At 36.6% G+C, this 26,176-nt stretch overlaps 3 protein-coding genes across 3 annotated transcripts; 2 read left to right on the top strand and 1 right to left on the bottom strand.

Annotated features, from left to right (window-relative positions):
* The first annotated feature begins 8,745 nt into the window (after window positions 1-8,745).
* On the top strand, window positions 8,746-10,768 carry LOC145046295 (F-box/kelch-repeat protein At3g06240-like). Its single transcript, XM_078994584.1, has 4 exons — window positions 8,746-8,841; window positions 8,986-9,071; window positions 9,259-9,352; window positions 9,473-10,768. Exons 1-4 carry the CDS (start codon window positions 8,746-8,748, stop codon window positions 10,697-10,699), a joined length of 1,503 nt encoding a protein of 500 aa, XP_078850710.1. The 3' UTR covers window positions 10,700-10,768.
* A 6,587-nt stretch (window positions 10,769-17,355) lies between these two features.
* Window positions 17,356-18,087, bottom strand: LOC145046294 (uncharacterized). Its single transcript, XM_078994583.1, has one exon. The coding sequence runs from the start codon at window positions 18,085-18,087 to the stop codon at window positions 17,356-17,358; it is 732 nt and encodes a 243-aa protein (XP_078850709.1).
* A 3,497-nt stretch (window positions 18,088-21,584) lies between these two features.
* LOC145045153 (F-box/kelch-repeat protein At3g06240-like) lies at window positions 21,585-25,868 on the top strand. Its single transcript, XM_078993494.1, has 5 exons — window positions 21,585-21,681; window positions 22,921-22,967; window positions 23,765-23,880; window positions 24,117-24,210; window positions 24,331-25,868. The coding sequence occupies exons 1-5, from the start codon at window positions 21,657-21,659 to the stop codon at window positions 25,573-25,575; spliced, it is 1,527 nt and encodes a 508-aa protein (XP_078849620.1). The 5' UTR covers window positions 21,585-21,656; the 3' UTR covers window positions 25,576-25,868.
* The last annotated feature ends 308 nt before the right edge of the window (window positions 25,869-26,176 follow it).

The raw sequence follows: 26,176 nt of genomic DNA, 5'->3' as shown, positions 1-26,176 counted from the left end.
TCAATTGACACAAGTTTCCTATTTCGACCTGTGAAACTTTTGAATCAGAACGAGCGATTCAAAAAGATGAAAAATACGAGAAAACTTCAATCGGTTATGTGAATCCTGCTCTTATACCAAATGAAGCATGTTAAACTGATTATGAACACAAATGATTATATGAAAAGCTGTAAAGAACACGAGATCTAAATAAGATCCGTTTGGCTCAATTGAAGTTTGGAGAGTACAAGATATGATAAAATGACACTCAGTTCGTTACTCTATTCTAAGTACTTACCTTATTTATAGGGTACAAGAGACTTACTGTAACGACCATAAAATTCGAGCCAAATTAAAACATTTTAATTCATTCAAAACCATTAAGTTCATACATTTGTTTTAAAAATAGTTTAAACATCAGATTATTTCCCATAACCATATCACATAAGTCATAAAACATGAGGAGCGGTGCGATCATGCCTTCGCCTTGCCACACTCTCCTGAAGTACCTGAAACAATACACTAAAACTGTAAGCCTGAAAGCTTAGTAAGTTACCCCCAAAATACCAACCATAATACCATACACATAACATATCATATCATAAACAAAACAGCCATGCATATCGAGCCTACAATGTGATTGGTCCGCCTGCACCAGGACTTCAGTCCACCTGGTCCATTCTCTGAGTCTACAATATGACTGGTCCGCCCGCACCGGGCCGTCAGTATGTCCGGTCCACTCTCTGAGCCTTGGCACGTCTGGTCCTCCCTCTTGGGCCTTCAGCCTATCCGGACCGCTTGTTGGGCCTTCGATCTAATCGGTCCGCCCTGGGTATGTTGGCCTACAACACAAAACAGGACCTGCCTCAACCCAACCTCAGTCCAAACAACCATGTGCACATAAACATATAATCATATAACAATTCACATCTAATCAAACTGATCTAGTTGATCATATAGAAACATCCTAACCAAGATACCGACCTAACCGGTCACTAACATAGAATCATCCTATATACCAGGATACCGACCTTAACCAGGTCTCTAACATAGCATCATCATATATATATACCAGAATACAGACATATTAACCAATAACATATCAAACAGATACCCGAATTTCAATCCGATAAAGGGTCGGCCTTGGTGCCTTAGACCCTGTCGATATAGTGAGGATAACTCACCTGCAAATACCGACTTGAAGAAATAAGACCACGCTGCTTCGACCACCAGCATAAACTGCACCACTGATCATTACCAAATAACCAAAACCAATAAACACCAATAATTACCAAAATACCCTTGGAAGTCAAATTGGTCAACCCTTGATCCAAGTCAAAGTCCTCAGTCAAAGTCAACCTTCCTGGTTGACCCTACTCGCCGAGTCAACCCGTTGACTCGTCGAGTTCCTATGCTCAGAAACTCCCATCCACGACTCAACTTCGCCGAGTCGCCACAAGACTCGTCGAGTCCAACAAGCTCTGAGTCCCTTCCTACTCAACTCACCGAGTCATCCCTCGACTCACCGATTCAAAACTCAACTAGAAAAGGTTCACGACCAGACTCGCCGAGTCCAAGAACAGACTCGCCGAGTCCAAGGTAATCTTTAACAGCCTCGTCGAGTTGTTCTTCCAACTCGTCGAGTTCCTGCCCATCTTTATACAACTTGCCGAGTCTACCCATGTGACTCGTTGAGTTACTATGCGACTCAAGTTTGATATCTAGCCCAACTCGCCGAGTCATCTCCCAGACTCGTCGAGTCCATACGTAACATCTTCATTCAGATGATTTTAGGCCATTTCATTGCTTCCAATACATAGATCTGGACTCCTAGGGCCAAATTCACACGTAAAGTTTTCAACTTTACGTGCATGCAAGGCTCAACAAGCTCCAATCAAATTATAAGGAGGTTTTTGGGACAAAGATACTGTAAATCAAACCCCATGGCTGATGCTTTAAGCTTTCATAGCTCACTATTAACCTAGATCTGAAGTTGCAACTTCAGATCTAACCTCTAAACCCAAAATGGGTTCCAATCAAGCTAAAATTCCCAAAACAACAACCAAGAATGGATCTAGAAGGAGAAAACTCAAGGTAACGACTTGTTACCTCAGAAATGTGCCCAAGAAGGAGTAGATTTCGGATCTACAACGATCTCCCGATGCTAGCCTCTTGATCTTCTAAATTTCTCCTCTTAAATTCTTCTTCCAAGCTCAAACTTTAACAATGGAGGCTCAAACACACTAATTAGGGTTTCTGGAACTCAAATGGGCAGTAAAGAGGCTGAGGGTGGCTATAATGTGCTTTATATAGGGTACAACTTCCAGGATTAGGGTTTTCTCCCTTCAGCACCAACTCGTCGAGTCCATCTGCCGACTCGGCGAGTTGGCCCCTTAACCCGTAACAAAATCCTGCTGAGACTCGGCGAGTAAGAGGACCTACTTGTCGAGTCCCTGACTTAATTTACACTCTACTCCTTGGAACTCTTGCTTCTGACGTGGGATGTTACACTTACAAAAAATACAAGGACTAGACATCGAAATTGAAATGCCTTGTAAATATATAATGTTTCGAAACCATACTACTTTTGACACTTACAGACTTTGACTACTTTCGACTTCTAACTATCTACATTCGACCCAACACATTCAAACCTAGAAATCAAAAAATGAAGTGAAATCATAAATCTAACCCATAAATTCACTCCAACCAAAAATCAAATAAAAAAATCGAACCCATGAATCAAATCTGTTCAAACCCAAAAACAATAGATTCTTACCATATTTTTTTGGAGTAGAAATTAAGTTCACTTCCAATAGAGGCAAATGGGAGTGAGAGGAAAATAGACCTCATAATGTAGGGAAAGAAATATGCCTGGGTTTTGTTCGTCGGAAAAAGCATACGTGGCGATAATTTTTTGTTGACCAGTGTTCTAAAAGGGTAGGACTTGGTTATGCTTCTTCTTTGCGTCATCGATATCGGTCCTTGGGGGGGGGGGGGGGGGGATCCACGCCACATGCATCAAGATGACATGGGAATGTGGGGTGCTCTTACTATGACATTTGTTTTTTTGAACAAAATCATGGATGAAACCTGGGAATATAGTTATAGTAAAGATGGGCAGTAGAGAAGGAGGAAGTGGGCAATGAAACCTGGGAATATAGTTATAGTAAAGATGGGCAGTAGAGAATGAGGAAGTGGGCAACATAAAGGGTTAAGCTTGGAAACAGAGTGAATGAGGTAGCGTCAATGATGCAGGAAACATAGTAGCAGAGGTAGGTGAAGGGGAGGAAATAGATTTAATAGACAATGAAGGAGGAGGATGAGGAGAAGGGTGGATGATGGTGGGAGGTGGTGAAGATGGATGTTGCAATCTTCATATTAGAACAACACAAAGAGGGAGACAAGTAATGGAGTGGGTGGAACCCACATATACTTTTTATTAAATGTTTTTTTTTTCTAATTAGTAAAAATAAAATAAAATTTATAAGGGTAAAATTGTCTTTTTATGTTAGCAGAGACCAAATACGCAACAAAATAAAGTTTAAGGGGCTGTTCAAGTTAAAAAATATAATTAAGAACCAAACACATAGGTTACCCCAAACCACAGGGACTAATTGTGTAATTTACTCTGTTTATAAAGTTGAAAAATTATGATATTATTATATTTAACTAGGTTATAACCCGTGGAAACCACGGTTCACGAAGTAAAATAATGTATCGACTAAAAATAAGAATCGTTATTCATTAATTTATTTACAAAGTTTGACATGTTAACTATGTGATACACATAACCACTTGGGTTGTGGTGACTTGGTAAGACATGTGGAAGATATGGTGGATAACCTATTGACCCATGTTCAAATCCTGGCACCACTCAGCCCTTGTGGCCATGGAGGTTCGCCTGCAGTGACTCCAGGGCATGAAGCAAAGCTTTATGTTTGCAGCGGGGGATTAGTCGGTGCGCGAAAGCTGGCCCGGAAACCCTCGTTAGGGAAGATCCCTTTAAAAAAAAAAAAAAAAACTATGCGATACACATGTTTGTACTTAACAAAAATTGTTTCCATATTTGATAATCCTCAAGATTTATATCGCCCCCTTTGACCTTAAGTTAAACATCTTCTCATTTTCAAAAAGTGACTCCTAAGTAAATCTGGTCTGTGCATTTTGTAAGATTTCAATATAAATGTAGAGCTCTAATGTTCTATTCGTAGAAGACGTTTTGGTTTATGTAGGAAATTAGGCTTGGAAATTTTGTTTTATTTCATGTTGTTTAATTCATTTGGTCTAATTATACAGAACTCTTATCTGTTACTCGATGACAATCGGTAGAAAATAAAATATCAGTGTTAAAATAAAACTAAAAAGTCCAAAAATAAATACTATATCGAAATCTTACAAAGTGTAAAATCATTAATCCTATATTTTCATTTTTTTTTATAAAATTAGACATTATGTCGGTAATATTGTGAAAGATCATTACAACCACCGAAGCATATCAGTATCCCTTAACAAACCAACAATTCATAAGAACCATAGAATATAAATCCATAACTAATCATTTGAGCATGATCCATGACTAAAAATTCAAGAATTTCTAAAGGTTAATTTAATGAAAATAAATAAAACATATTAGGGTAAAATTTGGTCCCTGTGGTCATTATAAAACTTTGACAGTTAAATGTTAACTTTGATGACACTGGGGACAAAATTGATAGGAAATTAAAAAAAAAATTGGATTTCAAAAAGATGTTTGTGGAACCAACAAGATGTTTATGCAAACGTGTTGTATTGATATAAATCTGACAAATTAACGATATTTGTAAAATTTATAAATAAATTGAAGTTTATATAAAAATAGAGTTCTTATCAATATCATCACCTCTAGTGGAAGTGAGTGACACCAAGCAACAACCAAACCTGCATTTCCCACCAACATGTGTTGGATACTTGGATATTTTGGGTCGTATACAACCCCAACTCATATTCATTATTTTTTTGCGCAAACTGTCATCCCTCTCCATAAGTTGACATATTGAAAAGAAAACCATGTTGTTTAAAAATAAAACAAAAACAAAATATTGAAAATTGAAGTTAATGTTTTGAACCTTAGAACTGACAAATTTATGAAGCTTATCGAATATGCAAGTTTCAATGCCACGTCCAAACTCCAAATTTTAACAACCCACCTAAAAGAAGAGAACATTGCAACGATCAAGGATACACTTCAAATGAGAAATCCAAAATGAACGGTGATGGTACACATACATTTTGGGCCTTTGGTACTCAAGTTAATGTTAAAATTTCTTTTACTTTATTTTACTTACTAAAATCTTCCAACATTTTAAGTGGAAGTAACCATTCCTTCCATATCTAACATGACACACTGTATTGAAACTTGGTTCTATTTGGACAATTTCTTAAACATTCAAAGTAAAATTAATAAAATACTCTGTTTGTTTGTATTGGAGATAGATTTTAATTTTTAACTATTTTAGGTCAAATACTTCAGAATTATAGTATATATATATATATATATATATATATATATATATATATATATATATATATATTTGTCCATAACTATGCTTGATTTCCAATTCCATACTTTGTTGAATCCATTTCGTACTTTTTTATTTACTTTCAAATCATGGAAACATCACCATAAAGTGAAAAATGCTAATTAACCAAAAATATGGTATATTGTTATCCATTTAATATTAAAAATGTACCTTGAATCCAATAATTATTTACTTCAAAAGCAACCCGAAATCAGGTAGGGGCTGACCAATTTCAAGCCGAAATGGATTGAAGTAGCCACATTAACCACCTTTTGTAAAGTAGTACTAAAAAGCAAAAAAAAAAAAAAAAACAAAGCTAGCAATCGTCCACCCTTCTCTTCCTGCCATAAAACAAACTTAAAGACAAAAATTCATGATATTCATAAGTAAACAATCCATATTAGCAAACATACGTATTTGATGGATTCCCAAGTAATTTTTAGGGAAAATAAAAAGAAGCTCTATATTTCTAAGTATGTCGATAACCAATATCTTCATGGGAATTACTTTGATAATATATGGGCGATTAACACCTAAAATCACCTGTAAGCATAAGATAAAATAATAAATCATACATAACCGTCAAATATATCTATCTTTGAAGTATAATTCTTTCCATTTTCTTTTACTAAGAAAAGGTCATACCTTGTTAAACTTCTCACGCTCAACTTTGGAATAGTGTCTCATCTAGATATGACTTTAATCTAAGCAAAATCTCTGGCCAATCATACAATATCATCAAATAATGGAAACCATGATAAAAAGGCTATTAGGGAGAAACAAACAAAAAGTAATAGATTATTTCAAAATCTATCAATTAGAGAACTATTAGAAAGTTGTTTATGGAGTGTAAATATTCTCTGTAATTTGAATTCAGTTCATGTAAAGGTTTGACAAACATAGTAAAGAAACCAACCTTTAGGTTACAAACCACTTGCTTACACAAGACCTCACTTGCCCAAACTAAAAAGACCTCACTGGCCCAAACTAAAAAGGTGAAAAGGTTTTAGCAGCTTCTTTTCACACATAGATCAAAGTATTTGAGGAGCAAGTAGTTCAAAAATCCTGGCGTGACAAAAGATTGGATGATTTTTGTTTCATTTAATGGATTACAAAATCAACCTAAATCTCCACCATGAGACAAAGATCAACGATGAAGGCCCTGCATTAAGAACAAAATATAAATGAACACAACTCAAAAAATTTCAAAATGATTACAATCAACAAACAGATGATAGAGTTTAAATTACCAAAACCGTGAAAGGGGTTCAATAGACTTGGTCATGAAACTAAAATTACAATGAGGTATTTGTATTAGAACTGTTTTTACCTTCGAAAATCTCCATTGAAACAAAACAACGCAGAATAGTGAGATCTCACATATCAAATCTTCGTATTTTCACCTATTTGCGTCGAAAGCTGCTTGAAGAGGAAGGAATTGGAGGAGCTTGGTGGGTAAGAAACGAAGAGAAGAAGCGTGGATTAATCCTGACGAGATATGAAGTCGAATAAAACCTAGTCAAACTGATTCAATTTTAAAGATGATTATGTTTCGTGATTTCTTGCGAATTAATTGTTGATTTGTTGACGAAGATTTCTTACTGATTTTATGGGGTGCATTTGTAATAAGAAAGGAAACTAAATAAGGAGGAAAATTAGGGAAAATAAAGAAGGATAAAAGTTTATGGCAAATAAAACCGACTAAAATTTTTAAGCGGGAAAAGAGAAAAGAGGCACGTGGCATATAAAAAGGGTGTAGAAAATCAACAAGTGGCAGTTTAGAGAGTTTAAAAGAGATTCGCTAAATTCTCACAAATATTTTCAAACTACAAAAAGGCATAATAAGCTAAAATCCATACTCGGTTCCCTCCTTTCCGTTTCTCAATCTCGCTCCATTCCCTTTCTCTCTTCACTCCTCGGCAGTTCCAGCCTTCCAATGGCGATGGCGGGCGACCGCGGAGCTCCAGAAGAGTTTTGGAATAGCCATTTGCGGCCAGGTTCAACTATTTTGCTGTAACTTTGATCAATTTTAAAATTATACTTGCCTATGTGACCCTGTTTAAGGTTTATCTGGCTGTATTTAGAGACTGTTTCATATGGCTATCTTAGGATATCATAATTAGTGTTGCTTTGTATTAGATTTTCCTTTGTTTTGATGGATGATTGCTGCATTTTGTTTTCAATTGATTAGGTTTTTTCTCTGACTATTCGTTTTACCACATCGCGCTTTTATGAGTTTATTGCGGACAACTAGAAAAGTTGCCAGTAATTATTAAAATAGATAAATTGTATGAAACATAATCATAGTTATCATGTGGTGTCAACCATCACATTAGACTACATATCATTTTCTGCATGCTATGTTATGCATCTAACTATCTAAGCATCAAATTGTTTTTCATCGATCTACATCTTTAAATCATTTTTTTTTCTTGTAATAAGTGATATTGGCAATGTGTCAATCTTGTTATAAATGTTTGTATTTGTCTGTCTGGAACTTAAGATATTTATGATAAATAGCCTTTGTATTACTTCATTTGAATCTCAGCTTATGATGTACATGCCTCTTACAAAAGCTCTTATGTAACCAGAGATTGATGAAGAACCCAAGAATGTTTCTCAGGAGGCAGGGCAAAATGTAAGTTGTTGATTTCTAACATAGGTGATTAGAGTGTGTGCTTCATCTGTGTGCGATGAATCATTTGATTTGTGTGCTTCACATATTATAATGTGGTATAATGATGTCAATAATTATGGCAATAGCATTGCTAGTTTTTGCTTTTTTGTTAGTTTCCAAACCTCCTTTGGTTTTCATTGTTGATACTTAAATCAATTTCTTTCTCGAATTAGGCTAGTTTTATTTAGAAGGGAAAAATAATAATACCTGTTTTTCAGTGTTTTATGATGTTTCTTCATGGCTTATTTGTTGGTTCAATCCTAAATGCTATATATTGCTTATAACACTGACTCTGAGCAGCTTCCTCTTATGACTTGAACGAGGATGCCCTTTATTTGAACTCATGAACAAATAGTCAAATATACTTTATTATAATTTGGGATTTGCAAATGTTTCTATCAATGGAATTTCTCATAAAGTGATAAACAGTGGAGTTCAACCTCTTATGAGTTGAACACTTGAACTTGGTTGCCCTTTGCTTGAACTCACTAACAAATAATCTGTTATATCATTGAAATTGGACATAAAATGATGAGTAATGTGGAGTTCACACATCCACTCTCTTCACATTTATCTCTTAAATTCATCCAATCAATGTGTGGCAAAGAACCTGTTATGTTGATGGCAACAACTTATTTAAAAAACCTTTTATGTTAACTGTTATAAGTAGATGGAAGGAGTTGTTCAAATTGTTGTTGGTTGTAGTATTTTTATTCTTTACTAGATCAATAATATTGTGTACTTGTCTCAATGATTTCTTGACTGCAGAACTCAAGTGGAGTATCAGATCTTAGCATCCATCAAGCTCGGAAATCACAGCTTGAACAAATGTTAAAACATATGACATTTACTAGGTCTGTCTTTCTTTTAATACAGTTGCACACTGTTATTATTTACCCTCTAGGTGGTGACTTTATTATTTTTTTTAATCCTTTACTTCATACTGCATGTTTGAACCTGAGAGGAGTGGTAGTTTTACCTCAAAACTTGATTTTGAGGTAAAAAAGTATTTGAAAATATATACATATACTGCTACTACAGGTCTGAAACCCTGTACTTGATAGCATTGTTGCATTCAAGAACCATTGAGGAGTCACCTTCTGATAACTTCCTTGCTGCTACTAAATTTTCAAGAGTGAGTGATAGGTTCATGCACCTCTTTTGGTGGTTTTGTTGTTCCTTTTGAGCATCAATCCATGATTACATTTTCAAGTGCAATATGTGTTACTTATATTATGAGGTTTTTGAGAAACAGATTGCTTCACCTGCTGATGCCAACAAAGGTAGCACCATGGGCACTGGCCCAATAGCATTGAGACAAGACTCAAAGTTTATTAACAAAAATGCAACAATGATGGGTTCACCACAACAACCAACGACTATTGAGAACCTCCCAAACGAGCTTTTGGTAAATATATTCATTCGCTTACTGGCCAAACAGCTTGCTCAAATGAGATCCATCTCTAAATCTTGGAATTCCCTATTATCTAAATCCTCCTTTGTAAGAACCCAACTCAATCATTCCATCTATAACCAAGATAAAACTCTCTTTCACTTCTCTGATGACCATTATTATGGCTTCAAACTCTCGGTCAACCCCAATCCCCAACTCATTAGTTTCATCAAACTTCCACCTAACCCCGAATCTCCACATACAAGCATCAGAGTTATTGATTCTGTCAACGGCTTAATATGCTCTTCTTACAGTGATACGGTCATTCAGATTTGGAACCCTTCTCTCTCCACTGTGTTAACTCTTCCGCCATATTTCATGCCCTGCAGTGCTTATGATTCAATCAAAATCTTATTCCGGTTTGGGTTTGATCCAAAAACTGATGATTACAAAGTTGTGAAGCTTACAGCCTATGCTGGTGGATCCTGTGTTGTATGGTGGATGGATGTTGAGATCTATAGCATGAAAAAGGGTTCCTGGAAGTTAATTACCGAAAGGTTTCCATCACACATCACATGGATTGATGAGAACGAAGTCGTTTGTGCGGATGGACATGATGGGTATCTTCATTGGCTTGGTTATATTACTGAGGAGATGAATTTGAAAACGATAGTGGCGTTTGATTTGGGTTCAGAGACATTCCGTGAGATACCTTTTCCAGATTCTATAGTAGCTTCTGAATATGGCCGATTTGATGCTTTAGGAGTTTTGGGGGGAAAGCTTTGTGTGATGTCATGGGATGAGGATGTTGGATGTGAGGTGTGGGTGATGGAGGAGTATGGATGGGTCAAACGCCATGTCTTTTCACAGTTTATTGGTGATATGTATCCGTTTGGATTCACATCAGCCAACAAGTTTCTTATTCAAGATCAGTATTCTCGTCTTGTTTTGTATGATCCAGTTACAGAAGAGGCTCAGATTTTGAAGAATGATTTTTCGTATGCAGAATATGAAGCAGGTAAAATCGTGGAGTACGTCGATAGTCTTGTTTGGGTAGCACCTGTTAAGTGTGAGATAGTGGATGCTTGAGGTTGTGTTTGATTTTCTCAGCATTTTTTAATAGGTTTAAAAACTTAAATTTCATTTTTGTTACCTATTGCATACGGAGTGACATTGACAGATTTGTTGCTGATGTGGATTATGACATTGCAACATATTTGATTTTTTTTTTTATGTTGAGTTGATTCATGAAATCTGCTCAAAATCCATATGTTGGTTTGTATGCTTTATTTTAAATGTATATCATGCAAAGCATATGGACTCATCCCCCAACAATTCATTTCAGTGGATGTTCCTTATGAAGTCTAGAGTTGAGTAGGGCATCTGCCATAGGTTGAGGGTTTAACTCTCCTTGGAGACAAAATGGTTATGAGTAGGATAAGGAGTGTGTGTAAACCCTAAACCCAGAACTAAAAGATATTGTCCTCCATTTCTGTTTTACATCACAAAAGCCAATTAGAGTTGCTAGCTTATGTTACTTTTTTATTTTATTTTATTTTTTTATTTTTTAAAACCGTGTATCGTTATACATATGGTTGTAGAACTTGCTACTTGCTACTTGTTTGGCCGACTACCGAATAGCGAGTACTCAGGAGTAATTGGATTCAATAATTAATGTAGAAATAATTTAGGGTAATTATATATGTTAAAATCATAAGTTAAAACTATAAATTGATTGAAATATAGACAAAATTGCAAAAATGGTCCTTGTGGTATGCAAAATTTTGGGGTTTTAATCTAAACCATGTGTTTTTTAGATCCTAGGAGTGGTTTGTATGTTGAATTGGTTCTTGGACTTAACTCCCGTTAAATAGGATCTGTTAACCCCCTTTATGTGCCTCACATGTGAGGGTAAATTCGTTATTTCATATGTAAGGGATCATTTTTGCATAACTTGTTTTTTGGCTTATTTGACATTTTCCTCTCTCTCTCTCTCTCTCTCAATACAAACCCAATTAAACAATAACCAATATTCCCCTTCTTTCATAAAGAATTTGGTGATTAGAAGCACACAAAAAAGAAATTCATGATTTCTACATTTAGATCAAATAAGAAATCCTCTGGTGCTCAATCGAACTATCCTCATTTTCCAAGTATCGATTTTTGTATTGATTGTAAAGCGAGGAAGGGGTGTGCGTACTACCGTTTGTTTCCTCCTCTCGCACCATCGTTGTCTGCTCCTTCCCTTATTTGCCCTAACCCATTTTCACTCTCATCGTCGCCAATACACTTGCTCCTTCCCTTCTTTGCCCTAAATCCTCACATGAACTCACTATTTTCTCTCGTGTTCTTGAATCTTGTAAACAAACCCCAAATCCGCTACGACCCAGTTCGTGTTCATTGGAGAAGTTTTTGGTTAAGTTTTTTAGAACTTGAACAGAGAAGGGGAAATGATGCTCGGTCCACGACATTTTGTAGGAGCAGGTAATGATGTCATTACTGGTGCATGTGCTGGAGCATTGTGCTTCTATAATTGGAGACTGACTAATGTGGGTGGGGAAATCACGGACTCTGCAATAGGTTTTATTATAGGTTTGATTTTGATTTTAGGTCATACCGCCGATGTTTCCCTTTTTTGTATCTGAAAAAATCGATTGCAAAAGTGGTTTGTACAGGGGTGGGGAACTGTTGGGAGATGAAGGTGAAAGAATGGGGTGATGTGTATGATCGTAGGTGCAACAGGTCGGTATGGTGTTTGATATTCGGGTGTATGTGTGTGTCTTTTAAAATTGGACATTGAATTTTTGTTTCTAAAAGATGAATAGATGAATGAAGAACGTATCTTCAACTGGTTAATCAAAGAAACCTGAGCTCATGAACAAATGAGAGAGAGAGAGAGAGAGAGAGAGAGAGGTAAATGCCAAATAAGCCAAAAAAACAGGTTATGCATAATGGTCCTTTACATCTGAAATGATGAATTTACCCTCACGTGTAAGGCACATGAGGGGGGTTAAAAGATCATATTTAATGGGAGTTAAGTCCAATGACCAATTCCACATACAAACCACTCCAAAAGGACCAATGATCCAAAAAACACGGGGTTTGGACTAAAACCCAAAAAAATTGCATACCACAAGGACCATTTTTGCAATTTTTTCTGAAATATATAACAAAGTTAGATACATGTGAAAACACAAAAAAGAAAAAATATATAATCATCTCACTTCGTGAATAATTACTAAAAATTTAAGATATATATATATATATATATATAGTAATAATAATATGTGTGTGTTAAATAATAAATCATAAAGTATATTATCCATATTAATTACCAAGTTGACCGAGTTTTACAACACTATTCCCTTCGGTAAGGAGAGGTTGATCGGGGAATAGTCGGATTCTGTAACTCGCCTCAGTAAGGGGCCGAATAAGGAGTATTTGGACGAATAATTGACTATCTCGACGAATTTTACAACACTGTTTATACATCTTCAAGAATTTATTTTCTAATGGATACATCTTGTTTACTATCTTAATTTGTCAAAGACGATTTTACCTTGGGGTTGCACTAAACCATGTGAAACCAACTTCAAATAGGTATTTAAATGACAAAACTGTAAATTTGGTCCTTGTGGTTTGCCAAAACCTTTGGATGGGGTCCAAATAGTTTCCAGCTTGCACCAAAGGTCCAAAATCAAGGTTTTCATGGGTTTTTAGTCCATTCCGTCATTGACCGTTTGTTTGGAGCCGTTAGTATCTTCACATGCCCTCCATGTGTGTAAAGCCCCGTTTATTTATTAAATCAATAAATAAAATAATGAACGATTAGTAACCCTAAAATCAATACTTATTAAGCAAGGTGTAATTTCGAGGAGCTAATTATAAAGGATTTGCATGGATGGGTTAAAAGGGGTAAATTATAGACTTGATATGGAAAGAATTTTATGGAGAGGGACTGATCTTGACATTATGGCATTAAGTTTGAAGGGCACGGGTATAAAGCCTTAGCATGTTCCAGTTGCCACAAAACCCTAATCCCATCTAAGGATGCAGCCGTTTCCCACCTTTACTCCACCCTCACCGGCGACGCCATCTCCAGATCTCCCTTCTGCCGTTCGTCAAATCTCCAGCCGCACACTTTGTTCCCGTTTCCGATCGAGCAAGACTACCAGACGCAACCGCTGTAGCCTTGCCGCCATGTCATTGAACGACATCGTCACCTCCTCTGCTGCCCCGGTTAAGTCGGGAACGGATGAAGAAACCCCCCAAGAACGAAGTCAGAACTGTGATCGGAAGATACAAGTCGAGTGCGATCGGAATGCTCGCGGTGAGGCCATCTTTCACCTCCTTTACCCCCCCTTCTAGCTGTTTGAGGCCATAACCGCTGTTGGTTGCCATTTAGTGGCGTTCCGGCGGTGTTCTGCCACCTGGGAAACAAGATAACCCGCTACCACCACCGCGAATCGTTGCTGCAGCTGTTCTTGAGTTCGTGTGGGTGTGTGTTTCTCGGTTGTAAATCAAAAGAACCGCCGCCACCACCATGAGGTGGTGGCTGTTACTGCAAGATGTTGCTATCACCTTCGCCACTGTCGTGGTTTTGTACTTCCGCCGTCGCCAACCACCACCAGGAGGGTGGCTGGACCTTTTTGCAAGCAAGAGAAGAGTGTGGATGTTTGTTCTTTCTATAACATGTGTTGTGTGTAGCTTGTTGGCCGGAAAATCCGCTGCCACCACCGTGAGGTGGTGGCTGCTACCATACACCGCCATGTATGTGTGTTTACATTAGTTAGGGTGTGTGTGTGAGCTTTGGTATTTCATTGTAAATTGTAAAAGAAAATGGAATAATGAGAAAGAAACCATAACCACCACCGGCCGCTGTGTCGGGTGGCGGTGTGTCTTGTCTCGATTGTGTTGATTTGTTTGGAGGGTTTGAAACCCTAATGGGCCCAAGGAAGCCCTAATGGGCCCAATAAGACTTAATGGGCTTAATAAAACCTTAATGGACCCTAAGAAAACCCTAATGGTCTTAATGATATTTTAGTGGGCTTAATAGGCCCAATAAATCCCTAATTGATCTAGAAGCCCAACAAGTTAATAAATGGGTTAGTCTTTGGGTTGGAAACACTAATGCCAATTAAACCCTAATTTTGAGAATTAATTGGGACACACAAGAATTATTTTATAACTTGAGATATTAAATAATAAACTTTGGCAAAGATTAAACTAAGCGATAATGGACTTAATGGATTAAGTCCTTAATGGATTAATTCCTTAATGGGTTGAGTAGGAAACTTAAACCTAATCGACATTTTTTGTGAAACCCTAACTTCACTTGGGTTTATTGTTAGGCCTTTCTATTGGGCCTTAATGATTGGATTATTAATGGGCCATCCAAGAATAATTATATGGGCTAAAATAATTTAATGGGCCTAGGGTAAGTCCCAGGTAAGGGGTGGGCCCAATTTGGAAAATTGGGCCATAAATGGACCATAGTTGGGCCTTAATGATTGTATAATGTTGGGCCATGAGACCTAGGCCCAATTTGGAAAATCGGGCCACATGCTGGGCTTTGATTCCTAGTTCGCTTTGGGCCTATGGTTTGGGCCTTGGGCTTGAATAAGCCAATCTTAGGGTAATGTAGTAATTATCCAAGTATGTATTTATGGTTATATGTTGGGACCCAATTATTAATTGGGTGTTATTTTGGTGTTGACAGTTTAGGAATCTGTCATCCAGCAGCTGTGGTTGAGTCTGCGGGACTTCAGCAGTGTGGGGTTGTGACTACGGGACTTCAACAGTATGAGGTGAGTTACCTTCCAGTAGCAGTGGGTCTAAGGCCACAATGCCGGCCCACCAGTAGGAGATGTATGATAGATGATTGTCTTTGTGATATCATCTAGGTTTGCTACTACCTGATATGTTATATGCTAGCATGATATGTTGTATGTGATAGTAGTAGAGTTCGGTTGTTAGGACCGAAGGGTAGTCAGACACCCCAGATACGTCTGACAGTATGTGATGATATGTTTGCATGCTGGCTTGTTATGTTATATGCGATAGAGGTAGTAGGAGGGGACTAGTCCCCGAGTTCGGTTGTTAGGACCGAAGGGTAGTTCAGGCACCCCAAATATGTCTGATATTATGTTTGTGTTATGTTATATGTGATAGTAGTAGTAGGGGGTGAAATAGTCCCCGAGGTTCGGTTGTTAGGACCGAAGGGTAGTCAGCACCCCAGAATAGCTCGACATGGGTAGGTCAGCGCCCCAGAATGGCTTGACACGGGAAGGACGGCACCCCAGAATGGTTGCATGGGTAGGTCGGCACCCCATAATGGCCGTACCGGGTAGGTCAGGCACCCCAGAAATGCCTGGCAGTATGTATGTGATATGATTTTATGGTATGTGGTATGATGGGGGAACTCACTAAGCTTTGTGCTTACGGTTTTCAGTTTTGGTTTCAGGTACTTCGTGTCTAAAGGAAAGGAGCCGGCTTGATCGCAACGCATCACACTATGGTTTTCCGCACATGAGATCTTTGGGATTACACTCTGATTTTATTTTATGATAACACGTTTGATTATTTCTACTTTGGTTTTGACATGACATGATGTTACAGATGTTTTATCACACTGTTGGTTTATAATGACATATTTTAAAATGAAATTTTTGGCCTGTATTTTTGGGATGTTACAATGTGAGGGCATTTTGGTCATTTTAGGTACTTATTTTAAATAATATCATATTTCTCCTTTATATACATACTCATACGCAATCCTCTTCTTCTTCTTCATTTTTATTTACAGAGAAGCAGCAAAAAGGGCTTCTTCTTCGTCTCTCGTCTACTTCTACTGCTACGAGATTCAAAAATGGTGCTCTGCTTCTGTGGGAACGTTGCTGTTGTGCGAACCTCATGGACTTCACGAAACCCTAGTCGTCGTTTCTATGCATGCCCTAAAATGGTAAGCAAACTCATATTAGGTTATGATATTTCGGTAGTTATGCAATAACTCTTCTACTTTAATGTATTCTTGTAGGGATCCAGATGTGCATTTTTGGGGTGGTTTGATCCCCCTATGTGTCAAAGATCAACTGTTATCATACCAGGACTGTTGAGAACAATGAATAGGTATGAGGTTGAAGTGGGCCAGCTGAAGATGTGTTTGCTTGTCTCGTGGGTTTTGTTTCTGTTGTTTGTGCTGTTTTGGAAATAGGAATTAGAGGTTAGGACTTTTTTGTTGGTAGTAACCACTTAAAAATGTTGTCTTTTGGTGCTAGAAGGTTTAATTGTGGTTTATATATGTTTTTGTTGGTAGTAACCACTTAAAAGTGTTATATTTTGGATCATTGTATATGTAATGCTTTTATGACAATGGGAAGTGTAATGGTTTTATCCTTTTATGAATATGAAATTATAAAGGTTTGATCTTGACATGATATGCAAGTGTAATGGTTTTTCTCTATGTTTGAATATGCAATTGTAATGGTTTTATATGCATACATTAAGTACATTGCCATAACATCTTCATGCTTTGACAATACAACATAAACAAATAACAAACAACATTACCAAAAGGGGACCATAACAGATAAATGCCAAAACACAATCATTACCAACAAAGGGCATTAAAGTACATTATCAAAAGGGCATCAAAGTACATTATCAAAATGGAACAAAAAAAAGGCAAAAAAGTACCAACTAAAGTGCATTAACAAGTCTTGACAAACATAAAAAGTACTTAAACATCAATTCCCATCTTTGGCCTTGCAGGTCCTGGCATTGTGACCCTTTTGCTTACACTTACTACATGTCACAGTCAAAAACTTCCTGCTCAGTGATTGAGTTTCATTATCATTTTGACTTTGACTGTTTGCTTGCCTCTTACGTTGCTGGATTTCAATCCTTTCCTCTGCTATAATCCTTCTTTTCTTTTTTGGCCTGCCTATAACTTTGTTGTGTGGTGGAGGCACAAGAGTTGTTGGGCAGTCACTCTTAGGCCACATGGCTCTACCTTTGATAGGCTCCACCTTGAAGGAGTACATCTGTTTCCATGTATCAAGCCAATACACCTTATGCACATAGGTGTATAGTTCTCCTACCTTTTCATTGTTGTCTGCCATTTCATTTAGGGTTGCAATAGCATGTTTGCAAGGAATTCCAGTAAGCTCCCACTTTCTACAACTACACTCCCTTTTCTCCATGTCTACCACATGTTGATCATTCCATGGACCTTTAACCTGATACTTTTGTCCCCCATTCCATTGTGCATGATACTTACTAGCTAGTGTTGTGTTTGCTTCCAAAATCCTAGTACCAGTTGGAGTTAATGGACCTTGACACTTGTTTAACACCTTCATCACATCGCATACTCTCTTCATAAGGTACTCTCTGATGAACTCCAAACAACTGATAATGGGTTTGTCTCTCCCTTTTACAAGTTTGCTATTGAACACTTCACAAAGGTTATTCAATAACATGTCTGAAATTGCCCTTCCTAATAGTTCATTAACAAAACAACAGTTAGTGTATATCTATACTACAATAAAAAATAAGACAACAAATTGAGAAAATACCTGAAAAATGACTTCTAGCCTAATGATGTGGAGGGATTTTCAAGAGCCATTGATATGCTTCTATGTCATAATTCCTTAGCTCTACCATTACAACTTCAAACTCTGGTATGGTGGTGGTTGTAGCACACCTCCAAAAATACTCCTTGTACTCTGTAGTCTTAAATAACTTCCTCATGTTCTGGTATATGTGTCTAATACAGAACCTGTGTTCTGCATTAGGGAACAATTGTTCTATGGCTGGTAGAAGACCCTGTTGTCACCAAAACAAAATAAGAAATTAGCATTAGTTTGTAATGAAACTAGTATGTAATATTAAATGTAACTATAGTACCTTCTGTCTATCACTGATAAAGGTGAAGTTGGAATTTGAATACAAGTCAAGATCTTCTGCAAGACACTGAAGAAACCATTTCCAACTTGAAGTGTTTTCACTTTCAGCAACAACATATGCCAATCGGTAGGTTCCATTGTTGGAATCAACACCAACTGCACTTAGTATTTGACCTGGGAAAGGTCCCTTCATGAAGGCTCCATCTAAGCCTAAAAATTCTCTCAAACCTGCCTTAAAACCTTTCTTCGAAGGACCTAAACACACGTATATCCTTCTGAATTGCCTGGTTGGGGATGAAACCACAGGTTCTGAAACCACATCAATCTTTACAGTTGTACCTTCATTTGTCTTTTGTAGCTCTAGTACATAGTCTCTCAAAGCTGCATATTGCTTTATGTAATCCCCTGCAACATTTTTGGTGGCTAATGCTTTTACCCTAAATGCTTTCTCTTCTGAAATACTAACTCCATAAGTTGATTGGAGTTGCTCTTGTAGGGCACGAACAGGCAGTCCAGGATTAGCTTCAATCTGATCCATAATACGTTTGGAAAGAAATGTTGCTGTGCAAGATCTGATTTTTCGTGTTTGGAGGCAGATGTGTTTCTGATTATAGGTCTTAATAAACCAATAGTCATGTTCACTTGACCTAGATGCATGAAGTTTCCATGTGCATTTAACTTTATCTGAGTTTACATCTTTACCCTTTACCTTTTTCCCAGAGGTAGGTCCACCTACCCCACTTGCATTTAAAACTACAGTTCCATCACAAACAACTGTTAATCTACTCTTGTCGTTTTTTGTGAATGAGATATTCCTCCTTGTCTCTAAAGCATGCAGGTCAATTTTATCTTTCAATTCTTTCTTGGCTTTATATTTCTGCCCAATATGAAAAGCTACCTTGTGCACCTCACCAGCATAACATAAGGTTTGTTTCCCTAGCTCTTTGATCATTTCTCTTCTTTTCCTGTTGTCCCCTGAGTCATCACTTAGTGAATCCCACTCGTCATTGTCAATTACCTCCAAATCATCTTCTTCATCACTATCTTCATTTCTTTAACCACCCATTCTTTGACATCCATTGAACTCTGCTTCTGTATCAATATTTAGATTGAAATCCTCCATGTCAACGTCAACATCTTCAATTATGTTGTCCTCATCAATCATAAAGTCATTATCTTCATCTTCACTGTTTTGATTCTCAAACTCAATGTCATCAGGCTCCTCTTGTCTCCACTCATCATTGAAAGGAATATTATCTTGGCCTTCAAACCCATTAAATGGGATGCTATCTTGGTCTTCAAACCCTTCAAAAGGTTGAAAGTTTGTCATTAACTCATCATCTATGTTGATGTTAGTTGAAAATTCATTGACTCCTTGAGGATCATTATCCATAACAACTCTATACCCCTCATCTGCAAATCCTTCTACACCCTCACCATTGGATTTGTTCACATCAAGTTCTTCATTCACATCAATCTCTTTGTTTAACTCTTTTTCTGCATCTACTACAACAAATTCATCTACAAATCCTTCTACACCCTTACCCTTATCAACTTCACCACTTGCCATTGTTTTTTTAGCACCTTCCCAATCTAAGTTAAGCTTTCTACTACAAGACGATGCCCCTTTACTATGTTTCCAACCTTTAGACCTACTAAATTCAGGTGTTGCTGATTTGTATAAGGTTAATGCTAACCCTAAATCACCCTCACCAACATCAATTTGGATTGGAGTTACCACTTCATGAGCAACTACAGGTGATGAGGGTCTAATGGAATCCTGCTTCTCCATGTCTTCTATTATAACCCTTCTTGGACCAGTTGGGGACATAAAATATGTAAGCAAGTTCATTTGACCATGCTCTGTGTACACTTTAATCATTTTGTTATTATGGGTAACATACCGTGAGAGATTACGCACATCATCATCGTTACCTAATGCTCGGAGTCCAAAGTCAAATCCTTCATTAGGTAAACGGAAATTGTAATACATGATTTCAGTACCATCATACCCTAATTCTCTCATCATCAAGTCTAGTTCATGAACATAAAATTCATCAATGTCGACAACATCAAAGTACCTTACTTGGCCATTAATATACCTGATATTTGGAAACTTTGTGAAACTCCCTCCGTGATGAAGTTCAATAGAGAATATGTTGGGGTAACCATCTTCAAAACAGAAAGAGACGATTGTTAGTTAGAGTTTTTCAAAGTTTGAAGCTTGATCATAAAATACAGAGTTTTTCTAAGTTTGAATCTTACCATAAACTTCTTGAACGTTGACAATCTCTCCAACATTTCTAAGTCCCCACATTTTCAAAAGCATGAACACAATCCAATTTTCAGACGATCGTTAGGGTTTTTGCGTTTGAATCAAGAGGTATGAGTAGAAGAAGAAGGAGTAACTACAGTCTGCAATCTTATTAATTGAAGTGGCGGCAACGGAGGCTAGGACCTAAAATGACCAAAATGCCCTCATATGGAGGGCACGTGAAGGCACTAACAGCTCCAAACAAACGGTCAATGACGGAATGGACTAAAAACCCATGAAAACCTTGATTTTGGACCTTTGGTGCAAGCTGGAAACTATTTGGACCCCATCCAAAGGTTTTGGCAAACCACAAGGACCAAATTTGCAGTTTTGTCTATTTAAATAGTTTATTTGATTTCCATTTAAGCTAAAGAAAAAAAAATAGAAGAAATATACATGTTCAAAAGATAAAAAGGTAAAAGGAAATCATAAAGTTTATAAAAACGGAACAAAGATAAGTTCATTCAAGGAAATAGTTGGAGGTACTAATACATAGAAGAAATATACATGTTCAGATCTCAAAAGTCAAATGATAAAAAAAGGTAAAAGGAAAGGACTAAAAATGTCAAGCGAACTCTAGTGGGGTGTCCACAATGTCAAGAATTAGTCTTGCGGGAAAACGTTAGCAAACATAGAAACTAACAGGTTAGTGGAGTGCTAGTCGTGGTCAAAATAAAACAAACAAGACTTGAGGGGTTTATTTTGCCAAAGCTTAATAAAGTTAGAAGAAAGCCTTCTCCACCATTTGAACCAAAATCGTTTTTAGAGAAACCATGGGAGAAGAGAATGGCGATTTTGGAGATTGAAGATTACGTGTAGACTTGAAGCTATGAACTCTTCATTAAGCTTGGAAGGTACGATCTCACTAGTTCTTCTCTATTTTCGGCCTAAGGTTTTCAGATCCTCTTCAAATCCGAAATGTTAGTGATTAGAACGTTCTAAGTAAGTTTCTAGTTACATTTTCACCGTCTATCTTTCGATCTATATTTAAATCACCTTTGTTTTGCTTGAATTGAGCTTGAATGCGTTTTGAAGCTTTGGAACCCTAGTTATGGAGGATTCTAAATGGAGATTAATTTCATGAAATTAATGATGGAATAAACTTTGTTTAAAGTTTTCTAACTTAACTTCATTTAGATAATCCATCATGATTAGATTTTGACACCTTATGATATACTTGAAGTTGTCATTGTGCTTGATAGCTTTAATGGAGGTTGAATGGAATTTGTGACATGATTTCTTAATTCAAATAGTTTACAAAATCTGTAAATTGTCATAAATGTCACTCAACTTGTACACTGAAATCACTAACGGTTTGTTGATGATATAAAGATAGATTGATGATTAAAACTCATTTTGAGGTTCGACTAATGTTTATTGATCATAATCAAGTTTTTGAGAGTTTAAAACATTAAACCATAACATTAGATTCATGGATCAATGTGTAATTAAAGTGTTTTGATGGTTTTGAGATGATGTTAAGGTGTTAAGAGTATTATTAAGACCTTAGGAAATGGTTTGGAGGTGTTTAAAAGAAGTTTAGACAGCATCTAAGTTGCTTTCTTCTCGATATTGAGTTGTGCATGACTGAGTCCTGACTTGGTTGAGACTGTTTCTTATGGGTATCCATTCCTAGGTGATAATAATTGGTGTTGCTTTGTATTAGATTTTTCTTTGTTTTGATGAATGATTGCTGCATTTTTTTTTTCAGTTGATAAGGTTTTTTCTTTAGCTGCAGGAAGGAATTTATTTTACCACATCATGATTTTATGAGTTTATTGCCAAAAACTAGAAAAGTTGCGAGTAATTATCAAAAGAAATAAACTGTTTGAAACATAATCATAGTTGTCATGTGGTGTTAACCGTCATACTAGGTTATGAATCTAAGCATCCAATCGTCTTTCATATATCTGCATCTTTAAATCGTTTTTTTCTTGTAATAAGTGATATTGGCAATGTGTCAATCTTGTTATAAATGTTTGTATGTGTCTGTCTGGAACTTAGAATATTTATGATAAGTAGCCTTTGTATTACTTCATTTGAATCTCAGCTTATGATGTACATGTTTCTTACAAAAGCTCTTATGTAACCAGAGATTGATGAAGAACCCCAGCATGTTTCTCAGGAGGCAGGGCGAAATGTAAGTTGTTGATTTCAAACATAGGTGATTGGGTGTGTGCTTCCTGTGTGTGTGTTGAATCATTTGATTTGTGTGCTTCACATATTAGAATGTGGTATAATGATGTCAATACTTATGGTAATAGCATTTCTAATTTTTGCTTTTCCTTAGTTTCCAAACTTCCTTTGGTTTTCACATTTGATATTTACATCAACTTCTTTCTCGAATTATGCTAGTTTTATTTAAAAGGGAAAATAATAATACTTATTTTTTTGGGTTTTATGATATTTCTTCATGACTTGTTTTGTTGGTTTGATCCTAAATGCTATATATTGCTTATAACAATGAGCAGCGTCCTCTTATGACTTGAACTAGGATGCCCTTAATTTGAAGTCATGAACAAATATAATTTATTATATCTTGGGAGTAGCAAGTGTTTCTATCAATGTAATTTCTCATAGAGTGATAAATAATAGTGGAGTTCAACCTCTTAAGAGTTGAACACTTGGACTCGGTTGCCCTTTGCCTGAAATCACTAACAAATAATCCATTATATCATTGATATTGGACATAAAATGATGAGTAATGGTGGAGTCCACACATCCACTCTCTTCACATTTATCTCTTAAATTCATCTAATTTAATATGTGGCTAAGAACCTGTAATGTTGATGGCAACAACTTATTTAAAAAACCTCATCTGTTAACTGTTATACAGTAGATGGAGGGATTTGTTCAAATTGTTGTTGGTTGTAGTATTTTTATTCTTTACTAGATCAATAATAATGTGTACTTGTCTCAATGATTTCTTGACTGCAGAACTCAAGTGGAGTATCAGAACTTAGCACTTATCAAGGCAGTAATTTTGCTAGGATTTCTTTAATCAATGGGAAGTCAGAGCTTGAACAAATGTTAAAACAGTTGACCTTTACAAGGTCCGTCTTTCTTTTTATACAGTTGTACACTGTTATTATTTACTCTCTAGGTGGTGACTTTTTGTTTTTAATCTTTACTTCATACTGCTTGTTTGAACTTGAGGGGTGTGTTAATTTTACCTCAAAACTTGATTTTGAGGTAAAATAGTATTTGACAAGTTCAAAGAGCTTCATTATTTGGAATATATTATTTTGTCACTACTGATGTGGTATATATACATATACTGCTACTACAGGTCTGAAACCCTGTACTTGATAGCATTGTTGCATTCAAGAACCATCGAGGAGTCACCTTCTGATAACTTCCTTGCTGCTTCTAAAATTTCAAGAGTGAGTGATATTTTGATGCACCTCTTTTGGTGGTTTTGTTGTTCCTTTTGAGCATCAATCCATGATTACATTTTCAAGTGCAATATGTGGTACTTATATTATGAGGTTTTTGAGAAACAGATTGCTTCACCTGCTGATGCCAACAAAGGTAGCACCATGGGCACTGGCCCAATAGCATTGAGACAAGACTCAAAGTTTATTTACAAAAATGCAACAATGATGGGTTCACCACGACAATCAACAACTATTGAGAACCTCCCAAACGAGCTTTTGGTAAATATATTCATTCGCTTATTGGCCAAACAGCTTGCTCAAATGAGATCCATCTCTAAATCTTGGAATTCCCTATTATCTAAATCCTCCTTTGTAAGAACCCAACTCAATCATTCCATCTATAACCAAGATAAAACTCTCTTTCACTTCTCTGATGACCATTATTATGGCTTCAAACTCTCGGTCAACCCCAATCCCCAACTCATTAGTTTCATCAAACTTCCACCTAACCCTGAATCTCCACATACAAGCATCAGAGTTATTGATTCTGTGAATGGCTTAATATGCTCTTCTTACAGTGATACGGCCATTCAGATTTGGAACCCTTCTCTCTCCACTTTGTTAAATCTTCCGCCATATTCTATGCCCTCCGATGAATATGATTCAATCAAAATCTTTTTCCGGTTTGGGTTTGACCCAAAAACCGATGATTACAAAGTTGTGAAGCTTACAGCCTTTGCTGATGGATCCAGCGTTATATGGTGGATGGATGTTGAGATTTATAGCATGAAAAAGGGTTCCTGGAAGTTAATTACCGAAAGGGTTCCATCACACATCACATGGATTGACGAGAACGATGTCGTTTGTGTAGATGGACATGATGGACATCTTCATTGGCTTGGTCATTTTGGTGAGGAGAAGGTCTTACAAATGATAGTGGTGTTTGATTTGGGTTCAGAGACATTCCGTGAGATACCTTTTCCATATTCTATAGTAGCTTTTAAAAATGGCCGATTGGATGCTTTAGCAGTTTTGGGGGGAAAGCTTTGTGTGATGTCACGGGATGAGGATGTTGGATGTGAGGTGTGGGTGATGGAGGAGTATGGATGGGTCAAACGCCATCTCTTTTCACAGTTTATTGGTGATAGCTATCCATTTGGGTTCACATCAGCCAACAAGTTTCTTATTCAAGATCAGTATTCTCGTCTTGTTTTGTATGATCTAGTTACAGAAGTGGCTCAGATTTTGAAGAATGATTTTTCATATGTAGAATATGAAGCAGGTAAAATCATGGAGTATGTCGATAGTCTTGTTTGGGTAGCACCTGTTAAGTGTGAGATGGTGGATGGTGGAGGACAAAATTGGAATTAAGAGATGTCAGGTATGATACTATCCTTGTTTCTGAATTAGGTTTATGTCAAGTATCAATTTTTAGTACATTACACCTACTTTCTCTGGTGCCCTTGTGTTTCCGTTTGATTTTCTTGATGCAAACAAGGTCTACCTTGTTTAACATTTGTATATGTTGGTTCAAATTCGACAGATGTTTAGCCTTATTGCTTCTTATATAAGGACTCTTCTATTAAGAAATTATTTCTGTTTTATAGTGAGACTAATGTGTAGCTATTGATTTTGGTTATGATAATTACTGTATCTTGTGAAAAGGCTGAAGGTTTGTGAACTTTATTTTTCGAGGTTGTGTTTGATTTTGTCAGCAAATTTTTATTAGGTTTAAAAAGTTATCTTTCATCTTTGTTACCAGTTGTGTAGCGAGTGACATTGCCAGATGTGTTGCTGATGTGGACTATGACATTGCAACATATTTGAAAAAGTTTTATGTTATGTTGATTCAATTAATCAACTCAAAGTACATATGTTGGTTTGTATGCTTTATTTTAAATATATATCAAAGCATACCGAAGGTTGTTTGGTAGGATCTGAATTTTTAAAATCTAAATATTAAAAGGTTTGA

Source organism: Lactuca saligna, chromosome 5 (genome assembly GCF_052625555.1).
Source record: "Lactuca saligna cultivar CGN05327 chromosome 5, ASM5262555v1, whole genome shotgun sequence".
Classification (NCBI taxonomy): Eukaryota; Viridiplantae; Streptophyta; class Magnoliopsida; order Asterales; family Asteraceae; genus Lactuca; species Lactuca saligna.
Note: the sequence above shows the minus strand (reverse complement) of the source record. Positions and strands in the feature narration are given on the sequence as shown.

Bases quoted from the DNA above. Each gene is read 5' to 3' on its own strand.
- LOC145046295 (XM_078994584.1), top strand. From the start codon at position 8,746: ATGATGAGTAATGTGGAGTTCACACATCCACTCTCTTCACATTTATCT. The intron at 8,842-8,985 runs GCAACAACTTAT...TCTTGACTGCAG, and splicing joins AAGAACCTGTTATGTTGATG to AACTCAAGTGGAGTATCAGA. The intron at 9,353-9,472 runs GTGAGTGATAGG...TTTGAGAAACAG, and splicing joins CTGCTACTAAATTTTCAAGA to ATTGCTTCACCTGCTGATGC.
- LOC145046294 (XM_078994583.1), bottom strand. From the start codon at position 18,087: ATGTTATTGAATAACCTTTGTGAAGTGTTCAATAGCAAACTTGTAAAA.
- LOC145045153 (XM_078993494.1), top strand. From the start codon at position 21,657: ATGAACTCTTCATTAAGCTTGGAAG. The intron at 21,682-22,920 runs GTACGATCTCAC...TTATGTAACCAG, and splicing joins CTCTTCATTAAGCTTGGAAG to AGATTGATGAAGAACCCCAG. The intron at 23,881-24,116 runs GTCCGTCTTTCT...CTGCTACTACAG, and splicing joins AAACAGTTGACCTTTACAAG to GTCTGAAACCCTGTACTTGA.